General features: G+C 40.1%; 1 protein-coding gene across 1 annotated transcript in view; it reads right to left on the reverse strand.

Moving 5' to 3' along the window:
* Nucleotides 1–7,375: 7,375 nt before the first annotated feature.
* The window catches only part of TFPI (tissue factor pathway inhibitor), a 42,428-nt gene continuing 37,062 nt past the window's right edge, over nucleotides 7,376–12,741 (reverse strand). The window contains exons 11-12 of the mRNA XM_075511172.1: nucleotides 8,033–8,215; nucleotides 7,376–7,661 (exon numbers count right to left, since the gene is read on the reverse strand). Coding sequence (XP_075367287.1) covers nucleotides 7,549–7,661; nucleotides 8,033–8,215 — 296 coding nt within the window. The 3' untranslated portion in view covers nucleotides 7,376–7,548. The remainder of the gene's footprint in view (nucleotides 7,662–8,032; nucleotides 8,216–12,741) is intronic.

The following is a 12,741-nucleotide window of genomic DNA, read 5'->3' on the forward strand; positions in this document are numbered from 1 at the left end:
GCTTCCTGTTACATCACCCTGACCCCGCCCGCAGCCAGCCCTCGCTTACTTTTCTTTCTCGGATGGCACGGCCCGGGGAAGCCGCTGATACTCCCAGGCGGGAGCGGGGGGCTGCCGAGCCCTGCGGCTCGCCGGCTGCCCCCGCCCTGCCCCGCTCGGCTGCAGCGCGTCCGCCCGGCTGAAAGCGAGCGCTCCGAGACCGGTCGGCAAATACTCGCTCGCTCTGCTGGGAAGGCGCAGACCGCGGGACCGGTCTTTTCACGTGTCGAGCCAGCGGGATTCGTCCTCCTCCTCGAACCAGACCCCGAGAAATAAAGCAGTTCGGACCTTTATTCAGAGACAAATGATACGCAACCGCTGCCTTCCTCCTTAACGGGACTGACCCGACCCACCTCTGCCAGAAACTGCAGGGGCTGCCTTATGTCCCATGCTGTAAGTGCTGAAAAGCTCCACAGAGAAATACTTTCATGCCCTCAAATGTAAAACTGCATTCAAGGTCAGGATCAAATTTTCAAATTCAAGCAAGTGCATAACTTAAAGTGCCACTTTGTTTTACACCCAAGAAAAAAACCCCTGTATTTAGGTAAATAAGCCTTTGAAATACCAAGGGTAGAAAAAAGGCAGCAGGAATATTACTATTGCTGCACAGAACTCTAGGCTGCATTTTTAAAAATGCCAGTAATTTTACAGCACAACTATGAGCTTCCTGGTTTGAAAACTGCCATAATTGAAGACAAAACAAAATTAATGGCAGTCCTTCTACTAACTTCAAAGACTTTTGTATCAGGACCTAAAAATGTTTCTTTGAGAGCATTTATCACTTGTTCTTTGAACAACTGAGAGCTGTGCTACCGATAGAACCTGTGCTCCCCAGATCAACAGACAGTTGCTGTGTGCACATGACAATACTACGCTGAGCAAATGGGGAGTTCACGGAGCATTAAGCTCAAATACTATGAGCACCTGTAACACCAGTACTCCTTATGGAAGGCCATAAGGACCTCCCAAAGGTCGTGGTGTCATAAGTGCTCAGCAAAATTATAACCATTTAATTTGCTTGTGAAACAAGATAAAGTTCTGCTTGCTTCTCACTACCTGTTGCTCATCCATTCTTTTACCAGCAGAAACTTTTGTGGAACATGTTGTGAACTGGATGAGGGAATTAATCTGGCCACTGAAAATCTTTTCCTCAAAAATGAAAACAGCAAGACACCCAAAACTAAGCAAAACAAAAACCAATCCCAAGCCAGGGTCAGGAAAAATCGGAAGAGGGAAAAGAGGGGCAGGAATACTTTAAATCCATATGGCCACTGGATAATACAAATTGTGAAATCACACCCTAGGGTTACTAAAAGAGCAGGCATATGATTTTAATACTTATTTGGCATATGCGAGTGTTGGTGCTTCTAGGATCTTACATCATCAGGAGAATGTTTGAGTTTTATAATCAGTGAAGAACTAAGAACTGGCACTCTAAACTTCTAGGCAATGTAAACAGATGTAAGCTGGGGATAAGCTCTGCTTCTGAACAGTGATGGAAATGAACTTCTCTGAAATAAACGGTGTCACTTCAGGTAGTGGAATTTCATCAGAAATGAGCCTGGCTGCATTATTTTAGACCAATAGGTCTAGGCTATAGACTACAACATGGTACGTTACACACTGTAACCTAGAAAATAATCCATGTATTCCAGCAAAGCACACATGTTCAAGACAGGCATCTGAACTAGCTGGAGAGATTTATTACATAGGCCATATTTGATTTGGCATGTCAAATTCAGCAGAGTTGTGTGGGGTTTTGGGGTTTTTTATTTCAGTTCAAAAGTCTTATATTCTACTTATTTAGCTGTCGTTGGAACTTTCTTACTCCTACTCCACAGGTGTTTGAGACATCTCAGCTGGTGTAATTTACACTTCAAAGACGCAGAAGGCCCCCACACTACTTCAGCTACCCCTTCTTTTGGCTGAAAGGCATGTAAATTGCACCAATACAGGCTGACTTGGCGTGAGCGGTTCAAAAGGGATCTAAATGAGGACAATTGACTGTATTTTGACCAAAGAAAGCTTAAAACCATGCAAAGAAAAGAATCTACTTCTACCTCTCACCACAAACCTTGATCTGATCTGAAAAGTTGAAGGATAAAAAAGGTTTTGCAAATAACGAGACTACTCACGATCGGCTATCAGAATCCCTCTCCCTAGGGCTGCCGTTGTGACAAACGCCTCTCCCCTGACGGCAAAGGGACTGTCGGGGTGGGCCGTTTTTTCCCCAACTTTCCTTCCGGACCCGCAGCGCAGTCCAGCACAGCAGCGCCCGCGCCGGGCCGTGCCCAGGGCAGCGGAGGCGCCAGCCGCCCTCTTTCCTGGCCGCGTTTGCTGCAGCGGCCTTCTTCCCTGCAAAGCTCTTCCTAGCGGTGCCTTCGGCGCCCGGGCTCGGGCAGCAGCCCGCCCAGCGCCCCGTCGCGTCGCGTCGCGGCCCGTCCCGTCCCGCGGGGGTGGCCGGCAGGGCGCCCGGCCGCTGCGGCCCCACACCTGCGCCGTGGCCCCGGCGGCGCCCCCGCGCGGCGGCCCGTGGGGCGGCGGCTCCCGCGGCGCGGCGCGGCGCTGCCACCTGGCGCGCAGTGGCCGGGCTGCGCCCGCCCGCGCCCCGCGGGCCGCCGGCCCCGCTCCCGTCGCGGTCGCCCCTCATCGCACCTCGCCGAGGCGAGGAACCGGGAACACCCAGAATACCTCATCCGTAGGTAGGTCCTCCTCCCCTCGGGACGGGCTGCCTAACTCACCCACTCTCACAAGAGAGTCACGTGAAAAAAATCCTTGGCAATCGACTTGCAATGCGGCATCGCTACAGGTTCGAAAGCGATTACGGGACAAGCAAAACCGAGGAATCTCCTCACGTCTGGCAACGCATTGCCTATGAATAAACCGTTAAGAGTTCACGTTTAAACACTTAATAACCATAAACGTATATTCCACTTTACTTGAACCTGGCTCTTTCGCAAGAGGACGTACCACCGAAAGCAGCCAGTTATGAAACATAATCCTTATGTCTGCTTCAATATGTTTGAAAGGTAGAATCTAGACAGATGAAGACTTTCTCAAAATTTACATAAATCTATCAGTTTTGACATAGTAGATGGACTGGAGATGCAGGGAGAAATGCTGGCTCAAATGAGCTGGAAAGAGAAGAGAAGCAGGGGACAGAAAGTAAAAAGGAGAAAAAGGAGGGCATATCAGTAAAAACGTGAAGAAAAGAGAACGAATAAAAAGACTTTATTTCTCAAAGACATTTTGCTTCATCATCTGTATGGACTAAGGGCACATACCAAGTTATTGCAGGTCAGATGATACATGGAAACTCATCAAATCTCTGTAAAATTGCTTCGGCTTGTTGGCTCCCATCATACAAAGTGGGAGCAACTTCACAGCACCCTGCATATTTCCTCCAAAGCAACCGGGGCAGAATCCGGAATGAAGTGCCTGGATGAATGGACTCTAGTTAACTGGAAATGTACAGTCACTGTAACACCTTAGCATAGCTTCATTTTCTGACCTCTTCACCATTCTGCCCTCCGATTCCCTATCTTTTTCCTGTGTTATGGCTCAAGTATCCCCCCTTCTGCATTCACCCTTTAATTATCTTTGAGATATTCACAGATCTGATTTCTTACTCTTGCATTTGGTTGTTCTGCAGATATTGAAGATACAGGAATGAAAAGAAGTGAATGAAGAAGGGCACAAAAGAAACTTCTTGTGGAGTTGATGAAGACCAGATCAGATCACCCTGCAGTTTGGACTTTTTATGGGAAAAACTAATTCAATGCACTGTAGAGCTATATGAAAACAAGATAGGAAGACAGCTGGATAACTGGTACGGTGGCCAAACCTAGTACACACTCCAAGAAGAGCGTGTACTCTCAGATCAAATCTCTGATTATAATCAGATCAGTTTTTATGCAGTCTACAACAGTCCAGTCTTCATTCTCATTGCACTAAGTCACGAGCCTAAAAGATTAATCACTTTGTAATGTTTTCTTAGTCAACTGAAACAGAGGTACTGTTGAGATGCTATAACTATGAAGTCTTTTTCTGTCTCAACAATGACATAAGAGATCCCTCAATGGATCACTTGATTAATCACTGCTACTACAAAATGAATGCATGAGAAGTTTCTCTAGTACAGTGTAAGTAGGGGGTGGGAGAGTACGGGGGAGTACCTGTTAGTCCTGTCCTAGCTACAGCAGCTCTGGAAGAAGAGAAGACCGCACAGTCCTAGGGAGCAACTGAGTGAGGAGACCCTGTTAGTTTGCAGGAGAGCTCAGCAAGCAGGAGACTTAGAAGAATGGGGAGCAGCCACACAGCCAGGTTTATGCAGGGACAGAAAGGACGATTTTTCCTAGACTTCCAGGGTGGATTTTGTAGGTGTTGAATCCAGGCAGCCTGGGACAAGTCGCTGGACCAAGAAGGAGCCTGAAGGAGAGATACTGCCATGAAATAACACAGGGATCACAAGGCAATCTGTGTACAAACAAATGCATCTATTCTTTCCTATCTATCTTTTATATCTATTGTCTCATTCAGAATATTCTGTTTTAGAAAGTTCATCATTCTAGTTTATCATCTCATAAAACTTACAGAGTTTACAAATCCTTGTTAGCGTTCTTGGTGGGACTGCTTCAAGAAACACCATGGGCAAACCCCTTCCCCTTCCTCCCAACCCCTGCAAGGCTCAGATCAGAGTCCAGTCACAACTGAAAACAACACGAGGTTTAGAGCTGCAGTGAGAACTGAGCAGAGGAGACTGCCTCAGGAACAGCTCTGTCCCCATCACCTTTATTTGGGCTTGATGCTGAGGAAACACTCTCCTTAAAGAAATACTGCCACCAATAACGCCGATTCATAGCAACACTGGAGTTATCTGAATATTGCACTCCCGCTGCTAAAGAGTGAGTTTCATTCTCTTTTACATGAAAGCTCTAGATCTTTTAATGTGAATCATGGTCAAATACCTCAGAATCATGCTAGAGAATACCACGTTTCTTTGTAAAAGGATTTTAACATGGTGTATAGGATAGTACTGCCTACCTGTCAGACATCAGTGACAGAAGGTGGCTGTTGCAAATGTGTTACTTACTCAGCACTTGACACCTTTTTTTTTTTTTTCTTTAATCTGAAACCATAGAGTCAGAACGTCCTTACTGAGTCACTGAGCTGCTGGAGAAGGCAAGTTGCACATACCTCAGCTCTGCCTGCACTCCAAGGTACATCACATGATCTAGCAATTACCTAAAGTTTTAATACTGGCAGTCCATGGGAAATTATTACGACTAAGAATGGAAGATTAGATATTTTTATTGCCTTAATCAGAAAATTTAGACAAGAAAAGGTGCAGACACCTGTGCACTCACCTGCATTCCTTGCCAGGCAGACACAAGCCAGTGTCAGTGTAGAAGCAGGATAACTGTGGCATTAGTGGGGTGTTCAGTGCACTGGTAAGTCCTGCCTCTCCCATACCTGGTGTGCCTAAAGCGAGTTGTGCTTTAGGAGGCCATGTATGCTACTATGCTAAGGCAGTTGCTATGCTACAAGTGGAAATGCTGGGGAGCAGTTTAAACCATGAGCTCTCCACTTGTCTGCAATGACAAATTCCAGCTGGTCCAAGTATTTAACCTACTGCTCTGCTCCTGTGCAGTCCAACTCACACCTACAGACTCGACTCCTAGTGCGTGGCGTACAGACGATACCTGGAGAGTAAGGTCAATAAAAACGATGAGCTAGAACGGGAAGGTATCAAACTGGAACTGAAACTGGCAAGTAACTAGACATCAAATTAATTCTGTGTAGAAAACTGACAATACTAGTTTTCAGCAGTCTATGGAGTTCATAGGTTTCCTGTCAGAAAAGCACTTGTCCTATTTATATAGTTATTGCATTGTAAGTCTGTGGTGCTTATACATTTTATATGACAAGACTCTACATAAATATTTTCTGGTGTACTTTTCAGTTTCATGAGCATTTTTCAAATTAGACTTAATAGATCCTAGAAAAAGAGAGTCATGAAAGGACTTAGGCACCAGAAAAGAGATTTGGATAGAATTTCTGTATAAAAATCTGTGACTTTTACTTACCTACTCACTCAGATATTTAGAATGTATAAATACTTTCATTTTTAGCAGTAAAGCTTAGCCTCTTTGTGGAGTTAGTCCAAAGTTCATCAGGCATATAAAACATAGGTTTTCTGAAATCCCACATGCGATTAAAATCCCACATGCAACATGAAATCCCACATGCACATAGTGCACAGGCAAAGGCAGCTTTATTTATTATTCTGTCATTGCTGTCCTTGCTCCTTGCTGTAGTGTTTGAGCCCCTCGCATCTATTTCAGCTACTTAATTCCACACCACCTCTCACAAACAGCAGTGTAACTATCCTTAGTAGTTTTAAGCATAAAGAGAAAACATGTGATACATTAAAAAAAATATTTACAACATCAAAGAAGATAGGGAAGAGTTTCAAAAATATCCTGCTGTCTTTTGTTTCATAAGCAGCAAGGTGTTCCTAAAAAACTTAACAGAAACCAACTACTTTTTTTTTTCTTTCTTTTAAAAAAATCTCATTATAAAAGATTTATCCAAGATCAGAGAGGTGACTTGGAGAAGGGCAGCAACTGTACAACTGTTTCATGTCAGTCTTACAAAACCCTATGAAAACCCAACCAAGAAAACTTTCAAAGTCAACTGGAGAGTAAGCATAGTGTTATCTCAAAAGCAACTGTTTTTACTTCTATGAAAGGAATTTGTTCTGTTTTTTTGTAAAAATTTTTCTGGAAATTTTTCTGGAATATTTCTGGACATATTTCTGGAAATTAACAACTTGCTAGCCATGAGTCTAGTTCAGTAACAAGGACAAAAATCAATGATCCCAGCAAATATATTTTTAAATCTTAGCAAATATCTCACATTGCTTCACACATTTACAACTTTAACACTCTCTCTATGGTTTTTGGTGGGTTAATTCTGATCTCACATTCATTTTACAATAGTGTAATTATATGCACTTTGATGGAGTTAAATCTAGCTTGCATAACCTAAAATAAATCTGATTAAAACAAACGCAGTGTCTATTTCCTCTTTATAGCAATAGACCTATCTTTTAATCTATGATTGAAACAATCATGCTTGACAAGTGATTACTCTTTGACAAGTATTATGCTTTCTTTAGCACAAAAATAGATTTCAAAAAAGAATAATGGGGTAATAAAGTAAATTTGAATCTTGTCTACTTTTTAATCATTATGACTTATACACCCACACAGTCTGTTCTGTCCTGTTTCAGCACTGACAATTATATACAATCCAAGTACAATTTAAGAGCCTTTATCAAAGTCAAAGGTAATGTTTATTAACATGAATGAGGAATACATAATAAAAATATAAGCAGCTTAATAATATGTAATCGAAATAATCAGTACAGTAAATATATTTAAAGGGTGTACACTGAAGGCTTTCATTCACAGGTGAATAGTAGTTTACTTCACATTTCCATAAAAATCAAAGTTGTATTCTTTCAGGGATGATTTCCTCTCCCAGAGCCTTTACTGACTGTTTCTTTCTTTTCTTCTTGATTTTTATTAATCTTCTTTCACCTTTTTTTTTGTTGAATCCTAAAGGTAAAATGAAGAAAGTAAGATTAGATGCTGTATGACTAACACATCCAAGATTATCAGAAATAAGAGACAAGTCTTGTTTTCAAGAAATATTCTTAAAAAAAAGAAAAAAGAACATTGTCTTACCTAAAGTCTTCATATGCCTGACCAATGCCAAGTTGTCTTATTTCTGTTCTTGTACACTTATTTTACTGTCCATCTTTCTCTCTCTAGCTCTGTCTCTCTTCTGATTTCCATTTTCACTTTTCCAAGACTTTCAACTATTACATTTTATCGGGCCAATACTGACTACCAAAAGTTGCAATAATATTTCAGCCTGCACAATATTTACCTCTTATGATAGTCTGTGGCAGTATCACTTCCCATACCTTTCTTGCAGGTCCTCAAACATGACTTTCTGGAGGTGAAATTATTTTCATTCCCACCACAACCACTGTAGCTAAATGGGAGACATCTTCCAGTTGAGTAGTTGTAGAAAAATCTTAACTCTTTGGCTCTGCAAAGTCCTCTGTCCCTAGGGGTCATGCACAAAGAAGGGATAGGGGGTGGTTCTAGAAATACCAAGAAAAAACAGGTTAGAGACAACACTGCAGTTCAGCAGTTTTCTGTTATATTTATATTATATATGTGATTTGAAGCTCACAGAACTGTGAAATTTATATGAAATTTACTTGCAAATTTAATTCTGCCCTCCTGAAAATCCAGGGTACTTTACATAAACATCTGTCTTTTTATGATTACAAAAAATACCACAGCAAATGTTATTCTCTCTTTGAATCCCAAAAGCCAGCAAAAGCTTACCTGAAAGCAAAGTATGTTTCCTACACATTTAGTGATAAAATTGCTATTTCTGTGATAGGAGATAGTACTCGAATTCAATTAGAGAAGTTTCAAGTGAAGTATTTGTAGAAGGTGAAAGAAATTAAACTTGGACAGCTTTAAAAAGAAGGTAAATATTTATGATAATTAATGAAGTGAATTTTCCTAATTACTGCTAGACATTCTGAAATCAAATAGAAGGTAAAAGTACCCAGCATTTCCAATGTAAGATTCAATACCTTAATACTGGGTTTGTTGCATGAATACAGAAAGCTTGACCTAAGTAATAGAAGTCGGTCTAATGGAAAACACCGAGCAATTATCAAGAAATAGTTTGTAACTCGCAGAATAACAAAGGATTGAACGTGAAGAATAAGTGCACAAAGTGACTAAGATGCTGGTGCTTTAGTGCTGCTGTTAGGTTTTTACCATTCCAAGGAGTAGGCTGATGGTTTGTGTCTTCAGTGTCGCTGCAAGTGAGAGTATGAGAACTGAAACACTGGAAGATGAAACTGATGTATCCGAAGTACCTGGGCACTGGAACAAGTTCAAGAAGCGAATCCGCGCCAGAATTCCCAAACCTGGAGAAACTCCATCATCTATCACCCTGGAGTGACTCATACACAAAATCAGAACTGACACAATTGCTGCACAGTATGCAAGAAACTGAATGGGAGCCATTATATCATCAGTATTGAGGGACACAAAGGAGCGCCCTTTTCCTTCAAGAAGTAGCAGAATTGAGATAGCTGAGATCTGAATGCATAAATGGAAATGTGAAGCTAGTCAGATGGCTTTCTTGAAGTTACAAAGCCAGGTAGAAGTGGTTCAGAGGAAAAAACAAGTAAAAATTTTAGGGAATAATTTGGGTTACAACAGAGCTGAAGACATCCTGTTGTCACAAAAGTGGGAAGCAGATGAGTTGCTGAAAGCAAGAAGTTATGAATTAACTTGGGCAATTTAAGAGGCTGACAAGAAAATATCCAAAAGGAACATGTTACATCTTACTTGTCTTATACATATTACACTTGCTGAAAAAGGTTCATCTGCCAACTATAATAGCTGAACTGGCATGGTGAAAAAGTATGAAAAATTGCTGGGAAAGAAACAGAATGGTGATATACGGAAAGCTAAGACAGCAAAATGAAATTAGTAATATATTTGAAGCTGTGTTAGCAACATCACACTATTCAAAAAGAATCCTGAAATGCAAAAACTGAGTCATGAGTTGGTGTTTCAAGATAGATTAAGTTGGCTTCAGGTTATAAAATGAGCACTATTTAATTTCTTTTTATAACTGTGACATTATTGTAAGAGTAAGGTTCACTCTGGATCCAGAGTAAGAAATCACAATGTGATACAACTTACATTAAATCTACTGTTTTATTTATAATGAAGATGGAAGTTTAATTAATTAATGCAACGCTTTTGGTACCACTCTGAGACCTCTTGTGCCTAGAACTAATTTCATCTCTCTAGCTGGAGAGGATGTCAGCTTTCAAAGCTTATCTTCAGCAACATTAAAAAAAATGCTTAGCTATTTTAACCTGATAATTTCTGAACCTAAAAAGAACAAAGCAGAAAGGCTTGCCAGTGATGAAAGGGCCAAACAGCATGGGTTTGTTAATTATATAACAGAATTTAAATATATACTTTGTAATGTAAATCACTTATCTGGTATGTAGAATTTTCCAGAGAGACTCCAGAGTCCCCTCATGGAGAAGTTCTCACAACAACTGTAAGATTTAGGGGAGCCATGGAGCCAGTGATGTGGTTGCTGGTGAATAAGGACTACCTATGTACGTATAATGCAAATGGCAGAGCAGCATCCAAATGCTATTCAGAATCCCTCTTGTACTCTTTCTAAAATTTATGTTGTTCTTCATCTAGAACATTGCTAGATAAATGCCCCAGATACCAAACACTATTCCTGTTCATCTTCAAAATATCTGCATATTCTTTACATTCACAGAAGCAACCAGCCCATGAAGAAAACCTCTTAATTTTGCCATATAGCAGCCATTTTTTCAACAAAACCATATATTAAAATAAAAATGAAATTACTTATCATAATTTCCTGTCTGCTGAGGATCATAAAAATTATGAATTGATTTTAATATACTGATCACTAAAAGACCTGTTAACTTTAAATTACTGTAAACATAAAATATGTGCTGTGTCGTGCCCAGCCCAACATCTCTATTGGCAGGACAATCTATAAGCCTGTGTGCCAGTGTGTTAACACAGTCACTGGGAGCATTAGATCCAGGTAGGTTTTCTCTGTTCAGCCCCAGCTTCTAATGCTGTACTTATGTATATGATGTTACAGAAAGTTTAGATATTATGCCTGTTCTTGAGTTTCTCAAATGTTTTGGTTTTACAGCCTCATTTTTCTGAGTTGTTGAAATGTTTTATCTCCTGCTTTTTCTATGAAGGAAAAAAGAAAGAAGCAAATCCCACAACCCACAAAATTACCCAGAGAGGAAAGGGTACACACTGAAAGCAGTAAAAAAAATTAGCAATACATGTCCCACTATCAGAATTATTTTCCCCTAATCTAGTCATTACAGGTCTATGAATTACAGATATCAACTTCATTGAGAGACTACTTGAGATAGAAATGCTGTTTTTAACTCTAATTTTTTCTGAATTTAGATTATATTTTAGCAATTTTTTTCACAGGGCAAGTAGCATTACTCATTACATAACTCACTACATATTAACACCAAGTGGATCATATGAACCTAAAAATTAATAGATGTCATTAAATGCTTTCTAACTTTTTAATACGTGCAACTACATGGCCCATCCTATGGCCTTTAATGCAATTTCTACAGAAATCAACCAGTTATTTACATTGACAGCAACAGGCCTTAAGACTCTGGCTTCACCCTTGTGTTCATGCTATTCTGTTTATCCAAAATATCTGATTTAAACAGGTTTTAAATATCCAATAGCAAGCTCATAAACTTGGATTTGCTATGTACATTATTTGCCAAAAAAACGCAACATGCGGTCATGAACAGGTATGGGAAAAAAGAATTTACAATTCATACAGGCAAAGGACAAATGAAAGCTTCCAAGCTGAGTTAGTCAAACATTTTCAAGTGTAAAGTTTTCTTCTGGAAAATGCTGATAAAATGAAATGCAAAGTTCTGTTCCTCAGAAACATGCCAATTCCATCAAAAACTTTTTGAAGGAATTTAGACCTTGGAAACCATCTCAAGTGAAGCTTGGGAACTGGAACTCCTGCCACTAGCTCTGCAGGAGCTTCTCAAATGGGTTTCAGGCTTTATAGCAGCAAAATATAGTGTAGATCTTTCTGTTATCTTGCCTTTCTGTTACTTCTTTTTCTGGATGATGCAGATGTTTGGACTGATTTTGTTTTGGTGAGAGAATAAAACCCAAAACTGCAATATTTGATATTTTGTTTCTGAAAAAACAGGTAAACTAATTATATGAAATAAGCAGTAGGTAAAAAAGGCTATTGTTCTTACCTATAAAAAGACTATTGTATCTTACCCTTCACTGCTACCTAAACAATGTGTATGGTTTAAGATTTAATTCTGATAATACAGCATTTTCTTGAATCCCAGACACCGTCCTCTGTGGTGTGAACAGATGACATGATCATACTTCAGAATCTCTGAAACATGCATATTCAGATATAGACTCATATTTATCAAAGATAATCCCAACCCTGCATTGCAACAATAATCATTATCCCTCAGGCTTAGCTGGGGTGGTGTGACAATGAACTGTTAATTGATGACACTACAAAAGAAGTTTGAAATGATCTTGGTGAGCTGGATGAGAAACAATGCTTACCGCATTCTCTTTCACTAGACACACGTGTGTGACATAAGTGAAGCTTCAGATTTATTACTAGTTTTCTGATATATGCAGACTTCAGTATCTCATTTCTGGTTGCAGCAAAGAGAAAATAAAAGAATCTTCAAGTAGACAAGCTATTACAAAAAAAATGAGTCATCTGCACTTGACAGTACTCTATAGGTATAAATTGGTGCAGATCCATTATAGCGAATAGAACTGTGTCAATTTATATCAGCAAAAGATATGGCCCTGACTGTAAGAAGTAATAACAGGAACTGCCTCTGTGTGCCATTCCATATTTGCTGCATTGAAAATTGACTTTTGATCCTGCATCCCACTTAGATCTCACAAATCAAATGTAGAGTATAGCACTCCTACCATAGATCACTACATATAATCTAAAGATGAAAGGTTTGATTCTTGG

Source organism: Mycteria americana, chromosome 9 (genome assembly GCF_035582795.1).
Source record: "Mycteria americana isolate JAX WOST 10 ecotype Jacksonville Zoo and Gardens chromosome 9, USCA_MyAme_1.0, whole genome shotgun sequence".
NCBI classification, from domain to species: domain Eukaryota; kingdom Metazoa; phylum Chordata; class Aves; order Ciconiiformes; family Ciconiidae; genus Mycteria; species Mycteria americana.